General features: G+C 38.4%; 4 protein-coding genes across 4 annotated transcripts; 2 read left to right on the top strand and 2 right to left on the bottom strand.

Annotated features, from left to right (window-relative positions):
* Positions 1 to 2278: 2278 nt before the first annotated feature.
* GCK72_017111 (uncharacterized protein) lies at positions 2279 to 4443 on the bottom strand (the record flags this gene model as incomplete). The annotated part of the gene is made up of 4 exons (XM_003093678.2): positions 2279 to 2916; positions 3496 to 3664; positions 3712 to 3796; positions 4271 to 4443. The coding sequence occupies 4 exons, from the start codon at positions 4441 to 4443 to the stop codon at positions 2279 to 2281; spliced, it is 1065 nt and encodes a 354-aa protein (XP_003093726.2).
* A 2110-nt stretch (positions 4444 to 6553) lies between these two features.
* Positions 6554 to 9952, bottom strand: GCK72_017110 (uncharacterized protein; the record flags this gene model as incomplete). The annotated part of the gene is made up of 5 exons (XM_003093679.2): positions 6554 to 6719; positions 6857 to 6966; positions 7022 to 7111; positions 8151 to 8768; positions 9851 to 9952. 5 exons carry the CDS (start codon positions 9950 to 9952, stop codon positions 6554 to 6556), a joined length of 1086 nt encoding a protein of 361 aa, XP_003093727.2.
* Positions 9953 to 13936: 3984 nt separating this feature from the next.
* On the top strand, positions 13937 to 15975 carry GCK72_017109 (uncharacterized protein; the record flags this gene model as incomplete). The annotated part of the gene is made up of 2 exons (XM_053731892.1): positions 13937 to 14108; positions 15830 to 15975. The coding sequence occupies 2 exons, from the start codon at positions 13937 to 13939 to the stop codon at positions 15973 to 15975; spliced, it is 318 nt and encodes a 105-aa protein (XP_053580805.1).
* Positions 15976 to 18829: 2854 nt separating this feature from the next.
* On the top strand, positions 18830 to 20903 carry GCK72_017108 (uncharacterized protein; the record flags this gene model as incomplete). The annotated part of the gene is made up of 3 exons (XM_003093672.2): positions 18830 to 18936; positions 18990 to 19163; positions 20264 to 20903. 3 exons carry the CDS (start codon positions 18830 to 18832, stop codon positions 20901 to 20903), a joined length of 921 nt encoding a protein of 306 aa, XP_003093720.2.
* Positions 20904 to 21576: the final 673 nt, after the last annotated feature.

Below are 21576 nucleotides of genomic sequence, written 5' to 3'. Positions count from 1 at the left end.
ACTACTTGCTATCAGACTAGGAGGCGGGACAAAACCTCCACCATATGGTGAAACTCATCCGACATTTATGAAGAGAGAAACTTGTGATTTGTTCGATTCATCTGAATCCAATTTGACTTCGTGTTGACATCACGAGCAATAAGTTGGTATCCCCCAGCACCACCGAAAGTTTCATCCGATTCACAGCATGTTCTCGAAAGTCGGACCGTCCAACATACCGCCATCGAATATTCTAATGTTCGGCATGAAAAACCTTCGCGTTAAACGACGAAGATCGTTGAATTCGTCATTCTTCTGAAGTCGATGTTGTCTTCCTCGATATGAAGGGATTCTGAAACTTGAACAAAGACAGCACCGCCGGTTAAATTTACTGATTTTCCCAATCCCATCTCCATACCCCAACACGTACCTCGGTTCTATCAATAGTCGCAGATTTTAGGGGAATAGCAGAATAGGAGACGAGGAGACTAGCCAAAAAAGCAACATTCGAAAATGATGACAAATACTCTCAAATTTGAAAGCTAAAAAGTAGATCAAATTCTTCGAAATTCAAAAATTATGAAAAATTTTCGAGATTTCAATTTTGAAAAAGGTAGATCAAATATCAACTTTATTGAATCTTTTCCTAGACTCACGGTGTTCAAAATTTCTAATTAGCTGAAAAAATGACCCAAGTCCAAAAGAGCGCAGTTGCATCACACCAAATGTTTTAAAAAATTCTCGAATGTTTATACTGAAAATGCAGTTTTCGAAGTATTTCAAAGTGTGGAATTTTTTGTCGAAAAACTGAAAGGCTGAAAATGTGGGCGAACGGATGTGGAACTACTCCGAGATTCCACCCCCAATAGAGTTCACAATTACCTCTACTTACCCCTAATTATCCCTAATCGTCTTTCGAGCCGTTCAGCAGTCATGGATAAATCGAAATAAATAAGAAATCCTAATAGAACAAACTGCTACTACGAACACGTGGGCCATGCGGTGCATTGAAAGGTCACGATTTTTTTTAAAACTGAACAGATAATGAAAGGGGAAATGGGAGGAAAGTAAACGTATACTCATGACATAATTTTATGTTTTTGTGCTAGTTTATAGTTTTTGTATGCTCTATCCGTTTTTCATTACCAATTCCGTGCTAAAAATTCATTTTCCACCAAATTTTCAGATCTTAAAGTTTTGTTCACACATTTTCGGTCAGTATGAGTCAGAGTTGCCTGGAATTCCGAATTCCGGGCATTTTTTCCATTCCGACTTCCGACTTCCGAGTTCCGGATAAGAACATTTCACTTCCGACTTCCGGATAAGAAAATTCACTTCCGACTTCCGTCATTCCATAACTGTGGAATTTTCGAGAAGTGAATTTCGCAGAAATGCATGGAAAAATGGTTTTTGAAAGTTTGAGAAAAAATCGAATTCCGACTTCCGACTTCCGACTTCCGGGCGTTATTTCACTTCCGACTTCCGAGTTCCGGATAAGAACATTTCACTTCCGATTTCCGCCTTCCGATTTCCGAGTTCCGACTTCCGGAATCACTTCCATGCAACTCTGGTATGAGTTTGTTTGCCTGAAAAAAGTTTTTCGAATTTTCGGAGTAGACACCAAATTCTAAGATTTAAAAAAGGATTACTTTCTGGGTATAACTTCGAAAAACGTAAAAAGTCAAGAATCATTGAGAAAGATTTAAACACAACTTTCTGTGAAAGTAGATTAAATAATTACTTCACATCATAGTTGTGCGGAAGTGATTTTTTCTAAAACGGAAGTCGGAAGTAAAATTTCTAATCCGGAAGTCGGAAGTCGGAAGTCGGAATTCAAAAAACGCCCGGAAGTCGGAAGTTGAAAGTTGGAAGTCGGAAGTCGGAAGTCGGAAGTAGATTTTTTTTCGCAAATATTCCAAACTCCAAGAGAAAAATCATAAAACTCGCTAAAATCATTGGAAAATTGGTTTTTGGCTGTAGAAAAGCCATTTTCTATCCTATTTGACCATCTTTTCATGTATTTCTGCGAAATGTTTTCTTCCTAAATTTCACAGTGTTGAAATGACGGAAGTCGGAAGTAAAACTCCTTATGCGGAAGTCGGAAGTCGGAAATGAAAAAATGCCCAGAAGTCGGAAGTCGGAATTCCGCGCAACTCAGCTTCACAGATTTGCTTCGGAAAAAGTTTCCAACACTTCGGTATTGTTTTCTTTTTACAATTAACACATTTTTCTTAACAAACCGCATCTCTTTATTCATCAAATCATTCACAACAAGGAAATCTCCTCTTTTGAAAAAAAGTTATTCATCAGGAATTCGTGCTCCATTTCCATGAGATTCCATGCTACAATAATCGGTTCCGCGCACAATTCTTGCGTATCCAGAATCTCCCCAATCAGTATCCCAAGAGTTTCTCAAAATCCAATAGTTCACTTTCCGTCCCGTCGAACTTATTGTAGTTCCATAACCGATGATCGTTGCAGAATGCCAGTGTTGTTCTTTAGCGTCCTCACAATCCGTCAGTTCGAGAATACCTTCTTTGTAAACTGTCAAACTTTCTCCAACTTTGAATGCTACAGATACTGGAAGATTCAGTTGAACGAGATGGTGGGTGATGATATATTCAGCATTGAATGGATCAATGAAATAATAATCAAGCATCAACGGATTCAGGTCTCGTTCATGTTTTTCTGCATCACATCTTCCCAACTCAGTAGATCTTTCTTGAGAGTACTCGTATTCATTCTCTTTCGCCAATCCCATTTCTTTGATGTAATGTAGTCCGTCAGTCGGTAATGCACCCGAGCATCCTGGCCTCTCTTTCGCAGCACAGTCACATACTTCTTGATCGGATAGAACCACTGGTTTCTTCAAATGCACCGAATACGCCACTTCAGCAAGGGAAGTTGCAGCGAACGCCCAACAACACGAGCATTCGCCTGGAAAATAGTTAGTTAGTCTTTGGAAGCTTTAACAGGCTGTAGTTTGGTATGAGCATTATATGTTTTATATGGTTGTGTAGATCAATGTAAGCTCTTCATTTTTGTAGTTGATCACTTTTTGATAGCTATTCGTGCTTTTGAGATACTATCGCTCAAAGTTATGCAGTGTGGGGAAGACACGCAGTCAGTCAGACACCCTAAGTTCTCTGCGTCTCTCCCTGTCGCAAAAATGGTCCCACTCTTTTGATATTACATCTTTCTTGTAGATCAAATCTAGATCTTCATTTTTGTAGTTGACAACTTTTTGATAGGGATTCACGCTTTGGAGATATGCGCCTTTATAGTTAGTCTTGTAGACGCGCCAGAGAGAGAGGGAGGGGGAGACGCAGAGAAGCGAGACGCCCTCCTGTGGTTGCTATCTTTAAAGGTGCATATCTCAAAAGCGTGGATAGCTATCAAAAAGTTGTTAACTACAAAAATGGAGATTCAGATTTGATCTATTTAACGAATATAAATTTTCACTTGCAAAGTTATTCATAATTTCAGGAAACTTTGTCAGAGATTTCAAGTTGATACCTTGATTCTTAATATCTCCAATGATATATCTCCCTCCAATCTTCTTATTTCTCAAATCGAACATTTTCGGAAGTCCCTCCATTTGTCGTTTAACACGAAAGTTTTTCATATCGAACATTGGAATATTCGATTGTGATATGTTGGACGGTCCGACTTTTGAGAACATGCTCTGGAAGAAATGATTGGTGGGGGAGCAGTTGGGGGATACCAACTTACGCTTATTTCATCCTTACTACGGTCACTGAACTTGTTGATTCCGAATTTCGTGTCATGACCGGACGCTTCTGCCTTTTTGTTCATTCTGGAAGTGTTTGAAAGTTGTAATAAAGGGAGGCGGAGCGGTTGCGTCGCGTATTTTGGCTGACTTCGATCGCAACCCTGCCGTCCGAAAAGTCGCATTTTTTACAGATATAAAGACAAAATTTAACCCTACAATTTTGTAGTTTACTACTTTTTGATAACTCCGCCCACTTTTGAGATATGCGCCTTTAAACACACGGGACGAGGAAGAGAAGCTGAGAGGTCAGACACTCTCGCTTCTCTGCGTCTCTCTCCCTCTCCTCTATCTTTAAAGGCGCATATCTCAAAAGCGTAAATAGCTATAAAAAAGTTGTCAACTGCAAAAATAGAGATGCAGGTTTGATCTACACAGATATATAATTTTTGGGCAGGTGGAGTCTAGGAAAATTTTGTGACGTACTGTCAAACTTGGTCAATTTTTCAATTTTTCTGCATAAGTTTCGTTAGAGCGCGTTTCCTGCTCTACAGTACTCACTTGCCAACTTGATTATGACTCCTTACAAATTGCTCAAACCGGAACTTCTTCTCAATTTCATCCTTATACTGCCTCTTATATTTCACTTGAAACTCTTCAAATTCTTTGTACAAATTGTCAGGATGATCTCGATCCACTTGGATTTCGAAGAATGAGTTCTCGAAATTCTGCATGAAATCAAATGCAGATATAGATATTAGTTGTAAGGATAGAAGGAATATTGTTAGAGACGTCATAGTCTCTGACACGGACTGAAACAAAAAGAAGCGGAAGGATGGAAGGGAAAAGTTATGGGTTCGATCATAAAAAGCCCTGGGCGGTTATTGTCGTAAATAATGGAAACCTGTGCAAAATGAATCGGTAGGTGGTGGTGATAGTGGTTGCAGGTAGAAAAAGTAAAGGAGAGGAGGAGAGGACGCAGAGAAGTTAGACGCTCTAGCTGTCTGCGCTCTCTTTACTTTCTCTCTCTAACTTTAGTAGCATATGAGAAAATGAATAAAGAGGGGTTATGTAGGTGGTTTATGGTTTTTTTCGTGAAAAATTGATCAACTTTGACATACTGTAGCTCCGTCCCAGATTGTCCCACAAACCCACGTTTTCATTTTTGTGTAGATCAAACCTAATTCTCCATTTTTGTAGTTGATAACTTTTCGATAGCTATTCACCCTTTTGAGTTATACGTCTTTGAAAATAGGTTAGCTTGCAAGTTGATGACGTCACCGCAAGGAGACGCAGACAGTTAGACGCTCTAGTTGTCTGCGCTCTCTCCCCCCTCACCCTTCCAAGCACTTATATTTAAAGCCGGGTATCTCAAAAACGTGAATAGCTATAAAAAAGTTGTCAACTACAAAAATAGTGAGCTGGGATTGACCTTCACGCTTATCTAAAAAATTTGAATGCTGGAACTATTTTTGAGGCTATGGAAAGCTCTCAAAGTTTACCACTTTTTTGAAAATTTTGGTGTCCTACCGTGTTAGTAAAGGAGCGTAACTTGGGTAATTTTGGCGTTACAGAAATTTTGAAAACAGATTTGTTATCCTTGTGATTTCAGCTTTCATTTATATAATTAATGTCTAAAAACTTCAGGTTTTGAACACTACGCATTAAATGGGAAAAATGACTAATAAGGCTCATCATAATTCTAATGCATCTCGGCTCAAATCGTCTTTGTGCAAAATATAAAACCAGATCCAGATTCCTCGTAACTTCAGCGTCATGGCAATCCTCTTGAAAGATGTCTCTTTTTCTCTGAGTCTCTCAATTTCGCACACAATTTTCTTCGGTTTCGGTAGAGCGCGGCTGTAAGAACCTCTTTCAAAAACTAGATTCCAAGGGCTCTTCCAATAAATGCCCAAAAATGTTCCATTTTTGCAGTAGATCCCAATCCAAAAACCAATTTCTCAATTTCTCATCTCCACCCCCATTTCTCAAGTGTTTGCCTTCTTCTTCTTCTTCATTCGTATTCACGTCATCCGCCCAATTGTCACAACCGCCCGTCTCAAAATGATCCATCTCCCCCGTTCCCCCTTTATACGTCACCCCGCCAACACTCCAAGAGCCCAAAAAAGATTTATTTCCGTATTTCCAATTATTCATCCTCCTTATGCGAAAAGAACGTGTGCTCATCATCCGACACATAATTTCCAGGAAATCCAGCGACGTCTCCCACGCTTTATTTTGTCCTACCATGACAAAATGATATTCATTTTATTGCAAATGTCTAGAGCTACATTTTTGCAGTTGACAACTTTTTGATAGCTATTCACACTTTCGAGATATGCGCCTTTAAAAATTACCCGCAGTGGAAGAGGCGCAGAGAATCTAAATGGTCTGACTGTCTGCATCTCTCCCTTTGTGGTTCTCAGACTTATATTTGAAGACGCGTATCTCAAAAGCGTGAAGAGCTACCAAAAAGTTGTCAACTACAAAAATGTAGCCCTTGATTTGATCTGTTCGAATATATAAAATTTGAAAAATTTGGTACCACCCTTCTGTTTCAAGCATCATCGTTTCTCGGCGTCTCTCAATCTCTCGTGGCTTCAAATGCCTATCTCAAAACCGTTATATCTCGGTAGGGTTTAAAGTTAGAGAAAACTTGTCAACTACAAAAATGTAGCCCTTGACGTGATCTATTCAAATATATAAATTTTATAAACTTGGTACCGCCCGTCTCACAGACATCCAAGCTTTAGTTCCTCCTCTCATTGTCTCAACTACCTATCTTTATACGTCACTCAATCCCCCAAAAAGCAAAAAAAGAAAGATTTATTCTCCGTACACCAATTATTCATCCTCCTTATGCGCGAAGAACGTGTGCTCATCATCCGACACATAATTTCCAGTCAGAAAATCCACGGTGTCGTCCAGCGACGTCTCCCATCGGTGAGCCGCCGCACGTTTGATTTTGTCATCCGGGTTCTCGGAAAGAGTCAGGAGAAGTGCCTCGATTCTGGAAGAAAACGGAAGAAAATTATAGGTTGACGAGGAGGAGAAAATTGGTGTTTTTTCCTTTCCCGTTTCTAGAATTTTGTAGTTGTACACATATACATATGTATAGTAGTATAGCTATACACTTTGTACTCTTACCCATTGAGCACCGCCTCCGCTTCGTACTCCTTAAACCACTTTTTCAAATCCAAGAGCTGATAATTCGGTGGTTGAAGGTCCACCAACGCGTAGAAGTAGACTTGAAAGATCTGGAATTTGTTTCATTGATCCCAATAGCATATGGTCCCAAAAAAGTTGACTCACTTTCATAAATTTCTTTCTTCGAATCTCCACATCTGCTGACGTGACAAGCAAGTTGGTCAGATCCTCCACCGGGTTTCCGAGATGGATGTTCTAAAACATTTTTATGACAAAGAATATCGCTTTTCGCAAGTCTTGAAATTTCCTACCATGACAAAATGATATTCATTTTATTGCAAATGTACATGGCTACATTTTTGCAGTTGACAACTTTTTGATAGCTCTTCACGGTTTTGAGATAAACGGCTTTAAATATGGGGTGGTAAAAACGGGGGAGACGCAGAGAAGCTAGAGTGTCTGACTGTCTGCGTCTCTCCCTCTCTTCTTTTCGTGATTGATATTTTTAAAGACGCATATCTCAATAGCGTGAAGAGCTATCAAAAAGTTGTTAACTACAAAAATGTAGCCCTTAAATTGATCTACAAAACGGTATAAAAATCAATATAGTGGAACTTCTGTCATCTTCAAGAATCCTCGTTTCTCGGCGTCTCTCACTCTCTCGGGACTTTAGATGCCTTTCTTCAAACCGTTATATCTCGGTAGCGTTTAAAGTTAGAGAAAACTTGTCAACTACAAAAATGTAGCCCTTGACTTGTTCTATTGGAATATATAAAATTCAAAAATTTTGATACCGCCCGTCTCACAGACACCCAAGCTTTAGTTCACCCTCGTATTCCCATTCTCATTGTCTCAACTACATATCTTTATAGGAATATAACTTCCCAGCTATAAGGGTTATCTGAAAATTGTTAACTACTAAAATGTAGCCCTTGGTTTGATCTACAAATCGAAATAAAAATCAAAGTATCTCCTCTCTCTTATCTGCTCCAAGTGCCCATTTTCAGAGGCGTGTATCTCAAAAGCGTGAATCCCTATCAAAAAGTTGTCAACTACAAAAATGTTGCTCTAGATTTGATCTATATTTCTGTAGTTGACAGTTTTTCGGTAGCTATTCACGCTTTTGAGATATGCACTTTTAAAGACAAGCAGCAAAGTGAAGAGACGCAGACAGTCAGACACTCTCGCATCTCTGCGTCTCTTCAAATTTTCAAACGCGTATATCTCGAAGCCCTGCAGAGTTATCAAAAAACTTTCACCTTCAAAAATGAAGCTCTCACTTTGATCTACTCACCTCCCACTCGGTGATCTCCACCAAGTTCCCCTCCTCATCAAATTTACACGTCTCAGCTGACAATCTTCCATGAGTAATCACACGATGTCTATTCCATATCTCCCTCTCATCCTCATGAATATTCTCCAAATGATGCGTCAGAATTCCCACTTTTTGAAGGATCGCCGCCGGATTTATAAAGAATTGAGACACCTCGTTGGCTAGTGCCAACTGCAGAACCTCGACGACATCCTTCTGAATCTTCTTCCTGAACGATTTGATATTCCGATAGTTCTCCTCCACATTAATCGCGAATTGCTCATTGACGACACGCGAGTTGACAGCGTGTAAGTGTGCGATCTGAGTGGCCACTTGTTTCAACTCCTCCATTCCCAATTTCTCTCGAACACTTCCTTTCCCATCGGTTCTTGTAATGAACACCGAGTGCTGAACATCCCCATCACTGACACGGAATCTATTTATAAAGTGTCCACTTGGCACCGAGATCTTCTCAGCCGTGGATATCTCATGCCAGAAGAGAGAATTGTAGTAGGCGGCCAGCTTGCTGCCCTCCTCCAATTTCACATTCATATATTGGGAGTCTCGTACCAAGTGCACTCGGAAGTGACCCTCGGCTGCCTGGAATTTCATTTTGTGACCACCAAATTTGTATTTATAATTGGGAGTTTCAGAAAAATTGTGACACGACTGGATAGCTCAAAAATAGAGCTACATTTTTGTAATTGACAACTTTTCGATAGCTCTTCACATTTTTGAGATATGCGCCTTTAAAGATGGATGCGAGAGAGGGGGACGCAGAGAAGTTAGAGCGCCTGCGTTCTCTGCGTCTCTCTCCCTCTCCCCTCTCATCCACCTATCTTTAAAAGCGCATATCTCGGCAGCCTGAATAGCTATCAAAAAGTTGCCAACTACAAAAATATAGAACGGGATTTGATCTACACAGTCATTACAACTATAATCATTTTCGTCTTAATACGTCTGAGATACATCATTTCAAAGTTGACCAATTTCACTTTTCGCTTTTTCGAAACTATCAACAAAACTATAAACAATTTGACGTCAGTCCATTTGTTTCGTCATTTTCTTATTGCTTTTTTATCAACGGAAGGTATAGGCACACCCTTTTGGAGCGAAGATCAGAAAATTTGGTGCAAATAGGATATACTAACTTTGAAGATATTCTCCGACCTTTAAAAATTTCAGAAAATGATAAATTTAGATTCTTTGTGTAGATCAAACCCAGAGCTTCATTTTTGCAGTTAGCAACTTTTTGATAGCTCTTCACGCGTTCGAGATACGGTAGGTCAAAGTTAAGAGGAGAGAGCGAACAAAGAAGTTAGAGTGCCTGACTGTCTGCGCCCTCTCCCCCTCTCTCCACTCGCTGACTCAACTTTAAAGGTGCATATCTCAAAAGCGTGAGTAGTTATCAAAAAACTGTCAACTACAAAAATGTGGAGCAAGATTTGATCTACAAGATAAATGCAATTTTGAAAATGACAAATGAGCAGATGATCTTGTTACGGTGGCTCAAAGTTTAGCTAGCTTTTTCCTTTCACAGCGCATATCTCTAAAGCTAAAATAGCTATCAAAAAACCGTCAACTACAAAAATGTAGAGCTGAATTTGATCTACAAAATGCGTTTAACTGCAAATTTTTCAAGTGATTTTTTTACAAAGTTATAACTATTTGAAGTTACTTACATCCAACTCCACCACAGTCACCCCATTAATCGTCGCAAACGGCTCCAACTCGGTGACATTCGTCAATCCGAGCTCTCTGACCACAAGATTCGAGATGTGCATAGTGCTGAAACTAAGTATATGTTATCAATAAGCACTGCTGAAATTTCTCCTTTTCGAAAACCGTCGAAAAAAAGTGAGTGTAAGAAGGGGCAGTCCATTGTTATCAGTGTGCGGGAAAAAACGAGAAAACATATGAAATCGAAACAATTTTCTATCTTTATGACGCTGAAAATGCAGAGAGAGAGGGGCAAATAACAGCTTGCAAACAATTTTGTGAGTCACGTGCTGGAATTGGACATTTTAAAAAGAAAATGGAATGTGGTGAAAGCGGAAATAGTTATTTGACCTACCAAATAAAAAAAATTTGAAGTGGAAGTCTTATTGGGTATCAAATGACAAGTAGCATGAGCTCTGTGCAGTAGAGCGCACTTGCTCCTTTCTCATGAATTTTCATAATATATTACAAACGTGCTCCATCGCACTTTAATAAAAATTTAGGTTGACACATTTATGCACACTACATTTTTATTATGCACATTTCATTTCGAATGCGCTCACATTCAATTTGAAATTTTGATGCAGACGTTTGTGCTTTTCTATTGTGGTCAGGTGCAACAATTTTAGTTTGAAATTCGAATTTCCATAAAAAATTTCAAAATTTTACTAAAAATTAGTCAACTTTGAAAGCGTGTCACTCAATTCCTCGCAACACCACCTGTTTGAAATTTATATGGTTGTGCAGATCAAGTCTAGATCTTTATTTTTGTAGTTGACAACTTTTTGATAGCTCTTCACGCTTGTGAGATACGCGCATTTAAAGATAGGATGGTTGAGGCGGCGAGAGGCGACGAGAGAGCGCGCCAAAAGAGGAGGGTGTCTAGCTACTCTGCGTCTCCCCCTCTCTCGCTCCCTGGCGGATAGGTTGCCATCTTTAGAGGAGCATATCTCAAAAACGTGAACCGCTATCAAAAAGTTGCCAACTATAATAATGTAGCCCTATTTTTGATCTACACGCTCATTTAAAAAATTGTTAGTGCTGGAACTGTTTTGAGGCTGTGGTAAGCTTTCAAAGTCGACCAATTTTTTCGAAATTTTCTATAAAATTCATTTTTGCTAGACTGTACCTTAGTACTATGATCATGTCAAATACACATAATCCACCTCTCTTATCATAAAAATAATTGATTTATTGCCTGCCAAACACATTTTTATCGTCGTCAGTTACATATTAGTAAGAGCGGAACAGTTTTCACTAACTTTTTTAAAATCTACCGTAAACAATGCGCTCCGCCATCTCAACATTTCAAAATTATTCAAAAAATGGTCACACCCTGTGTCAATGACACTTTACGCAACCGTATACGTCAACCAACCCACTCAATTGACTCAAAACATGATGTAGATCAAACGAGCAGCCTAAACCACCGCCCATTGGCTGAAAATGCTAACTTTGTTATCATGAGTCTTTGACTTTTTTCGTGATGTATTTAAACCTAAACGGCTTATTTCTCTTTCTGCCGAAGAGTCGGTCGAGGAATAAGTCGAAAAGCGGACTGTGAACCTCCTGCATCGGCATTCTTCACATTTTTGCATTGCTTTCTAAATAATACTTGTTCATTATTCTTTATATTTACTGTAACCGTCTTATGTGTACCTGCCGCAAAAACTGTGAAATTAACATTTTAATGCAAAAAAAGAAAAGCAAAAGCTGCCGCCTTTGCTTTTAGACATCGGTTGAGATCGGCTACATTTGAGATCCCGTCACGGTCTCCCCCTATTATTCCTTTCCAATCAAAATTATATGATTATGTAGATCAAATCGCGCTCTCCATTTTTGTAGTTGACAACTTTTTGATAGCTTCTCATCCCTTCGAGATATGCGGCTTTGAAGTTAACCAGTCCAGTTGATACCTCATTCTTCAAAATCGGAGTACTTTGGCATCCTGTAACATACTTTTTTCTTACTCGACTACAACAAAAAATTATATGGCTGTGTAGATCAAACCTAGATCTTCATTTTTGTAGTTGACAACTTTTGGATAGCTCTTTACGCTTTTGAGATATGCGCCTTTAAAGATGGCAACCTATCCGGCGAGAGGGGAGTGAAGGTGAGAGACGCAGAGAAGCGAGACTGCCTCCTCCTTTTGCACGCTCTCTCGCCGCTCCAAATAGCCAAACTTTGAGCGGTTGTATCTCGAAAGAGCGAATTGTTATAAAAAAGTTGTCAACTACAAAAATGTAGCCCTATTTTTGATCTACATAGTTATTTAATAATGGAAATTCTGGGTTTACAAAGAAGCAAGTTACAGCCTGTTAAAGTTGATCAATTTCCCAACTGAAAATCAGTTTTTTGGTTCTCTTTGAAGTCGAATATCTCGCAAGCGTAAATAGCTATCAAAAAGTTGTCAACTACAAAAATGTAGCCCTATTTTTGATCTACACAGTCATATAATTTTAAAACAAATTTAATAACAAAAAACGACGGGACGTGGTTATCAACGTTTGTCATTTTTTGTGTTCAGAACCCCTCGGGTTATGCAAATCTGCTCTACTGAAATAGCTTCCACCTCCCCCTGAGCATTCTCAATAAAGCGCACATTCCATATCATCAAAATATTCCTATAAAGGTCAAAACCCACGCCTTCCTATCCTCTCCTTGAATAGAGAGGTGTCATTTTTCAATTCCATCCCTATTTTCACACCCTCAAGACTCCAAAATCTTTTTTTTTCCATTTTTAAATCTTTTCCCATTTTCCCCACAATTTTCGACTCCCCCGTTATAATAAATATCCGTTTTCCGGGAAATAGGAGGCTCCGCCCACTTTTGCTCCCCTTTTCCTGCTTTTCGACCTTCCTTCCTCCATTTAAGTCCACATTTTCTGTTCGTTCTCTATACCAATTAAATTTTTTTCAATTTTTGAAAATAATTTCAGATGAAATTGCTGCTCATTCTTCTATCCATCATTACAATTGCCTCCTGCTCATACGTTGATGATTCGCGGATGGAAGAAATTGAGTGTGAGTTTAGTTCTTTTTCTTTAAAAGTGACGATATGCTCCCTGGGGCTCGATTAATCTTTCGCGAGAGTCACTGGAAATTTTTTATTTAAAAAAAAAGTTCCCCAGAACTTTTTTCAGTTTTTGAGAAGGTGATGGATTAGCTAAGGGAATGAGAATGTAGAGTTGAGAAAGTTAAAAAGTTAAAACTTGAAATGGCAAAAGAAGGATACGGTATTAAGATATAATGCAGAATATCCAGTGATCGGCAATTAAACCATTTTTACAATCAAAAGTTAGTCAACTTTGAAGCCTTGTTACACTTTCTCCTATTATCACACCTGTTCAAATTTATACCCATTTTGTAGATCAAAATCTCTCTATCCCGTCACGGACGTTTTCTTTTATGCCACCTGTTTAAAATTTAAATGGTTGTGTAGACTGAAAATAGGGCTACATTTTTGTAGTTGACAACTTTTTGATAGCTATTCACGCTTTTGAGTTACGCGTCTTTAAAGATAGGCTAGTTGTAGCGGCGAGAGAGCGTGCAAAAGGAGGAGGCAGTCTCGCTTCTCTGCGTCTCTCACCCTCTCTCCCTATCGCGCGCATCTCCAAGCTTAACTTTAAAGGTGCATATCTCCAAGGGGTGAATAGCTATCAAAAAGTTGTAAACTACAAAAATGAAGCCCTATTTTTGATCTACACAGCCATATAATTTTTGTAAAAATAGAAGAAGAACCAAGTGTGTGACGGGATGTCAAAGTATTTCAATTTTGAACGGGCCGTAAACTTCGAAGGCGCATATCTTGAAGGGGTGAGAAGCTATCAAAAAGTTGTCAACTACAAAAATGGAGAGCGCGATTTGATCTACAAAACCATATAATTTTAGTAAAAAATGGAAGAATAAGGTCAGACCGCGATGGGATCTTAAATGTAGCCGATCTCCACCGATCCCTACAACCTTAACTCGACGAAACCCCCTGGTTTCAATCTTCCCTTTTTAAACAACAAAACAAAACAAATTATACAGTTAAATGGCCAATTAACCATGCTAATTTCCCTCAATTCAGGTTCAATCATCGCCATTCTCTCTGACCAAATCGAGGAAAGTGTCGCCTGCAATCTTAAACATCTTCTAAAGAATGATCCGTTATTCAAACCATTAATCCAAACAAATCTACATAAGAAACGGAGTGCCTACGAAGTTATCGGAGTACATAGTAAGTGACTGATGACGTTGGGGGTACAAGAAGACTGACCGTCAAACGGTGAACGTGAAAAAAGTGAAGGCCACTTGGAAAGAGATGGGTTTCGAAACATGATAAATTAGTTTGATCTTGTGATACGGATAGGTTTCGAAAAGTCACGGAATTGGTTTTGAAGCAAAAAGTCATGTACGATTTGAGAGATCTTTGGATTCACTTTTTCTAGCGGAAGCGGAAATAGCCTAATTTTGACAGTGTGCCAGGACACTATTTGTTATCCGAAAATATTTTTATTCTTATGGGCTGTGTAGATCAAACCCAGGGCTGTATTTTTGTAGTTAACAATTTTAACGTAGCGGTTAAGGAGTTTGAGATATGGAGCTTCAAACATAGTCGAATTATTAGTTTTTGGTGAAAAATAGGACAACTTTGGGAGCCTGCCACAGACTCAGTTTTAGTCTGAAGCTTTTAAATTTATATTTTTCTTGTAGATCAAAAATAGCTTAATATTTTTGTAGTTGACAACTTTTTGATAGCTATCTTAGCTGTTGAGATATGCGTCTTTAAAGGTGACAACCTATCCTGTGAGAGGGGGAGTGAAGGTGAGAGACGCAGAGAAGCTAGACTGCCTCCTCATTTTTCACGCTCTCTCACCTACCAATCTTTGAAGCCGCATATCTCAGAAGCCAAGATAGCTATCAAAAAATTGTCACCTACAAAAATATAGCCCTAGATTTGATCTACCAGTTCATATAAAAATGTTCAAAATTGAAATATAGCGAAGTCTGCTGCACTGCTTTGAAGTTAACCAATTTTCCAATATTTAACAATTCCCCTTTATAAAAGTCAACGTTTCCCATTTTTGGTTCACTTGCTGTTTTTTTACAGCAACCCATCATCACGTCATTTTTGATCTACTCATCTTTTCTTTTGCAAAAAAAATAATTTTCATTCCCGAAGAAAAGAGACACCAAAAAACACGATAAGCCGTAGTCTAGTGTTCTGGAACGTTCTTGTCAATGTTTTGTTTCGAAAGTCATAAATTTCTACTTTTGGTCAAAAAGACCACTTGGCTGAAACAGGTTTTTTCCTTCAAACAAAAAAAAATTGGTCCAGATTGTTCTGTACTTGAGAAAAAATGGTTGTCTAGACTTGAAGAACAGAAAGATTAGAAGATAATGGTTTTGGTGAACCTAAAAAATTGATTTCCAGTTGAAAAATTGGTCAACTTCAATAGGTTGTAACTTAATTCCTTGTAAACCCCGCATTTCCATTTTTAAATGGCTATGTAGATCAAAAATAGGGCTACATTTTTGTAGTTGACAACTTTTTGATAGCTATTCACGCTTTTGAGATATGAAGGGTTAAAGTGAGTAACTCCACCGTGGGGCAGGGAGAGAGCGCAGAGAAACGAGAGCGGATGTCTTCTCTGCGCGCTCTCTCTCTCCCTTTCTTGCCTCGAAAGTTCCTATATTTGAATGATTGTATCTCAAAAGCGTAAGTAGCTATCAAAAAGTGATCAACTGCAAAAATGTAGCCCTTGAGTTGCTCTATAAGCCCAGCTAAAAATAATATAGCTGGCGCTGAAAGAGAAGCTGTAACACACCTTCAAAGTGGTCAATTTTTCTCAAAATTTTTTAATTTTTTGTGTTTTTTAAAACTCAAATCAGCTATTTCACCTTAATTAATTCCGATGATCAATCAAAACCTTCCAAATTTTTTTCTTTTTCTTCCAGCCTGCGAAGAAAACGAACCGTGTCGTGTGGGTCGTACCCGCTCCTGTCTCTGTGAAGAAGACCATGTCTGTGACGTCTCGGCAGCCAACAAAGGAGTCCATCTATGTGTGAAACTCGGATATTTCAAAATGTTTGGAGGAGAATAATTGAAAAAGATTCTGTATTGAAGATTTTCTGTATGAATCGATCCCCTCTCCTTTCTCTTTTTGATCTCCACTTCTTCTTCTTCTTCCTGTTGTCAGTCAGTCAAAAAAGTAATGTATATGACATCAGTATTACATAGAAATCGAATCACGTCTTCCGCTTTTCATAATAAAGGCTTTTTTCATAATCTTTCGCCTCATCTACTTCTGGACTGGCGCACCTTCGCCGCGCGACCCACCATCAAAATCCACTGCTTTTCTATACGCCCTCCCCATCCACTAAGCTGTGTGCATCGGTGGCGCAGTCGGCAGTGCGCTGCTTTTTCACCCAACAGGTCGGTGGTTCAGGTTTTGTCCCCACCAAATCATTTTTTTTCTTTTTTAGTCGCTGTTTTTCAAACAAAAGAGATGAGGAGAAAGTAGTAAATGACCCGAAAAGCTTCTCTGAATTTCCAGTTTCTCTCTTTATAAAAAGAGAAGAAAGAGTGGGGGAGGGAGGGCATGGGTGGTTAGACACTAGTCGGTTTCAATTCAAATTTCTTTCTTTTTCTATTTCATTATTACCGTAAATACTGTATTATAACGGCATGCCGTTATATTTTTCAACCGGGTCCCAGAGAAATTTTGTGGTTTCAGAAACTTATTGAAAATTTACCGGAAAAATTTTTTTGGGAGTTCTATCGGCCGATCAAGAAGTTACTAATCACGCTGCTTATAATCATAACCAAAAAAAGACACCGGGATGATCACATTCATGAATTCTGAGTATAGATGGGGTGCCGTTATAATACAGGTGCCGTTCTATTACAGGTGCCGTTATAAAACAGTAATTACGGTATCCTCTCTTTTAATCTTGTTGTTTTTTGTGGGTAAGCAGGAGGAGCTCTTTTCTGTTTTTGACATTTTTCCATTGAGTTTTTAGTTGGAAATTTGCTTTACAGTATATTTCTCGGTCTTGCAATCGCGTTCTATTGAAAAGTGTTTGAAAATTTTGAATTCGGTATTTTGAGAGGTCGTTTTCACTGATTTTGAATAAATGATCAGAGTTATTAAAAATTTTAAGAATTTAAATTTAAAAATTAAAATAATTTTTTTTTCCTAAAATTGACTGGCTTTGACTTATTCTCACGGAATCAGAATTTTTCCCACATTTTCAAATTTACATGTTTTGAATAGATCAAAAATAGGGCTACATTTTTGTAATTAATTATTTCATCGTATCACCGTAGATAGAGTCTTGAGATATGGAGCTTTGAAGTTAGTCAAGTTCTGAGTTTTTGATGAAAAATATAATAACTTTGAGATTCTGTCACAGGCTGAATTTTAGGTTTTAACTTTTGAATTTATATGTTTTTTGTAGATCAAATCTAGATTTTCATTTTTGTAATTGACAACGTTTTGATAGCTCTTCACGTTTTTGAGATATGCGTCTTTAACGATAGGTTGCTAGAAGGAGGAATGAGAGGAGAGCGCAGAGAAGCTAGACTTTAAAGGCGCATATCTCAATAGGGTGAATAGCTATCAAAAAGTTGTCAACTACAAAAGTATAGCCCTTGAGCTGCCCTATAAGTTTAACTAAAAATAAAAAAGCTAGGGCTGAAGCAAAACCTGTAATACAACTTCAAAGTTAGACAATTTTTTACTAAAATTTTTAAAAGAAAATTTGTTTTTTGAAGCCCAAATCAACTATTTTATCTCAATTTTTTCCGATAATCAATCGAAACTTTTTACGAAAATATAATACTAGTTTTAATCTACATAACCAAATAACTTTTGTTATAGTTGAAAAAGAAAAAAGTACGTGACGGGGTGTCAAAGCACTCCAATTTTGAAGAGTGAGTTTTCAACTATTTGACATCCTGTCACGGGCTTCTCTTTTATTGCCACCGGTTTGAAACCTATATGGTTGTGTAGACCAAAAATAGGGCTACATTTTTGTAGTTAAAACTTTTTTGATAGCTATTCAAATTTTCGAGATATGCGCCTTTAAAGATAGGTAGCTGGAAGGAAAGGGGAGAAGGCGCAGAGAAGCTAGACTCTTTAAAGGCGCATATCTCAAAAACGTGAATAGCTATCAAAAAGTTGTCAACTGCAAAAATAAAGCCCTATTTTTGATCTACACATCCATATAATTTTTGTTATAGTTAAACAAAGAAAAAAGTCCGTAACTGGATGTCAAAGTATTCTGATTTTGAAGAGTGAGGTTTCAACTGTGTAGTTAACTTCAAAGCCGTATATCTCGAAGGGGTGAGAAGCTATCAAAATGTTGTCAACTACAAAAATGGAGAACGGGATTTGATCTACCAGATTATGTAGTTTTGATAAAAATGAAGTAAAAGGGGAGACCGTGACGGGATCTCGAATGTAACCGCCGATCTCAACCGATCTCAACCAATATCAAAAACCAAAGGCGATAGCCTTTGGTTTTCCGCTACTTGGTTGTCTGACATCAATCACCTAAATCTGAAACAATGCATGTCACATCACACCTTCAGAATCTTTGTCCATTTTCCTAAACAAGCTTCATCTCTCCCACTCTTTCCGTGTCCCTTATCATTTGACCTCCTCATTCAATTCTCGAACAAACAAGAAGAAGAGGTTTTGTGTCGATGTCTTGTGTAACCTTGTAATCATTATCATCGTCCTCTTTCTCTCATTACACAACTTCTGAAGAAGAAGACGTCTTCTTTTTCTTCTTCTTTTCCCTCTCGACCATTGTCTTCTCGGCGGGGGAGAAGGAGAAAAAAAGTGGGCGTTCTCCATGAAAAAATGACAGAGGGGAGGGATTCTGAACCAGAATAAGAAGACGTCGATTTTCAAGATATTCTTAACTTTTCAGTTTAGGACCCCCCCAACCATGAAAACCGCCGCTCTGCTAGGACTGCTCCTAATCCTCTCCACCACTACATTCGCCTTCGACCCCCAAGCGACCCACACTTTGGACCCAGCTATCCCGACAGTGGCGTAAGTAACTATCACTAATTACCTTCAGAGTTAATTACCCAATTAACTTCCAGACCTCATACCACCGACTCATCCGCCGACTCTTGCGCCGGTCAGTGTGCATTCCAATTCATGGACAATATCCGTTCGCAAATCGGCCAAGACCGTGCTTCTTCTCTTATGCAACTGAATTTCAACGACTTTTTGACATCTTTCTCGAATACTACTTTCTTTGAGAAGTTCTGCAAGTGAGTTTATCAGTTTATTGGGAGCTGGCGCGTCGGTGGTGCGTTCGGTACGAATATGGTGCATCGGCTCTTAACAAAAACTAGATTGATGTGTTTTTGAGGGAAATGAAGGAAAAATTGGGGAAAATTGTTTGATAATTGATGTGAAGAATAAATAAAAAATTTGAAAAAAAAAGTCGAATTTTTTTTTTCGCAAATTCGCTCCATTTTTTACCATTTTTGTGTGATTTTAGATGAAAATCTTCAATTTTTTTTTGAAATTTCCATAAAAATGAGTATATTTTTCCACTAATTCATCGGAAACTATTTTTCAAAAAATTTTCAAAAAAAAATTGAATTTTATTTTTTCGCTGTGTTTGTATGCAAATTCGCTCTATTGGACTTTTTCAAGTTTTCCGCAAAAAATACACGATTTTACAATAAAAAACATTGAAAATAAAGATTTATAGCGAGTTCGCTCCATTGCACTCAGAATTTTTCTGTAAAAAATTGAAAAAAAAGTTGAAAGTGCGCTCCATCGAACTTTTAAAAAATGTTTGAAAAAATGAACCGCCTCGCACCCTTAATTCGCGGGAAATTCGAATTTTCGCTCATTTCCAATGGAGCGTATTTGCTGACTTTAAAACGTTATTATTTTCTAAAATTTGCGTTCAAACTTCGGTCAGATGCAAGATTGCTCTATTGGACTTTTACCGTTTTGGCGGGAATTTAAAATTTTCAAAAAAAAAAGTTGAATTTCGAATAGCGCTCTATAGAGATTCGTTCAAAACTATTCAAAATTTTCAAAAAATCACTAAAATCGCCAGAAAATCGAAAAACCGCTACGCGACCGCGTCGCATCCTCAATCCTTAATTCCGCGGGAGGTTCAAAATCCCAAAATTCCAAAAAAAAAATCGCTACGCAACCGCGCCGCTTTACCGATAGGCGCGAAATTCAAAATTTTGCGATTGCAAGCTCGCTCCATCGAACTTTTTCGCGCCAAATTCAAAATTTTGCGATTGCAAGTTCGCTCCACGGTACTTTTCCGCGGGAAATTCAAATTTTTTTGCTCCAAAATCCGCAAATAAAAATCATTTTTCTTAAGAAAGCATTCTTCCAGAATCTACCACAACTTCCAAAGCTGCGAATCAAAATGCACGCCAGGCTTCCTACACCAACTTCTAATGCGTAGTTCCGAGATAATCGACCACTATTGTGTCTACAATTTCGACAAAATCCGCGAGAAGTTCCCCTGCCTTATCAAAATGAAGCCGAATAAGGATTGCGTGAAAACCTGTACCCCTCACCACGACGCCGTTTCCTCAATGACCGAAAACTTTAAGAATCTGGTGCTCAGTGGAGATACGACACGCGCGGAGCAGTATTTGGCTCAAGGTTGTGAATACATCACGTGCACATTGCACTGTGACGTGCCAACCATTGCTCATGAATGCGATTCGGAGACCGCGCAACTCGTCATCGACCTAACCCGCCGCTCTTTTGCCAGTATGGAAAAGATGGCTTTGGATACAAATGCGGTCGCCAAATGGCCCCAGGTCTGTGCTGACGTCAAGACCTACCGTATGCCGACTCCATCGGCTCCGCCCAAAGGAGAAGACGACAATGTCGTTGCTCAGAGTAATATTGTGGCGGATCACCCGATCACCCACCCTAAACTAGTACAGGCACCACTTGTTAGAGCTGGAAGTGTTTTATCGATTTTTTTGGCTACCGTAATCCCGGTGATTTTCCTATTTTAGATTTTTTCAAGTTCTAGACACCACTTGTATTTGTACATAGTCCCTCTATTTACCTATTCTATAACATTACGGGTTTTTTGTTATTTTCTTCTTTTTTTTTTTGATTTTTTGATACAATAAACTTTTATAACTTGATATGAGTGAACACGGAAAAAAAATTGCGTATGGGGACAAGAACATTGAAAATCTGAAAATCCGATGGCCTAACTTTTTCTTAACTTGAATTTCTAGGCCACTAGTGGACTTTTGTGAATTTTAGACGAAAATTTCGAGAAAATCCGTTAAAATTCAGTAAAACTTGAAATGGAGAAAATTGCTCTGGTGGCCTAGAAACTCACAAAGTTCGGCCACATAAAATTTCTGGCCTGCAAATCGTGATTTTCTCGTTTTTTGGCCAAAAATCCAGATTTTCAAAAACGAGGAGCACGAAAAAAGGGAAAAAAAAACTGAAATTATGTCAAAATAATTTGAAAAAACGCGATTTTCAGACGAAAACGGGTGGTGACCTAACTTTTTCATAATTTGGGTTTCTAGGCCACCTTTTGGAATTTCAGACGAAAAAATCTAGAAATTTCGTTAAAAAAATGCAGTAAACCTCAAAATGGAAGAAAATTTCGACTCGTGGCCTAGAAACCAAAAAAATGAAAAAGTTCGGCCACCAGCTGCTTTTTAG

Source organism: Caenorhabditis remanei, chromosome V (assembly GCF_010183535.1).
Source record: "Caenorhabditis remanei strain PX506 chromosome V, whole genome shotgun sequence".
Classification (NCBI taxonomy): domain Eukaryota; kingdom Metazoa; phylum Nematoda; class Chromadorea; order Rhabditida; family Rhabditidae; genus Caenorhabditis; species Caenorhabditis remanei.
Note: the sequence above shows the minus strand (reverse complement) of the source record. Positions and strands in the feature narration are given on the sequence as shown.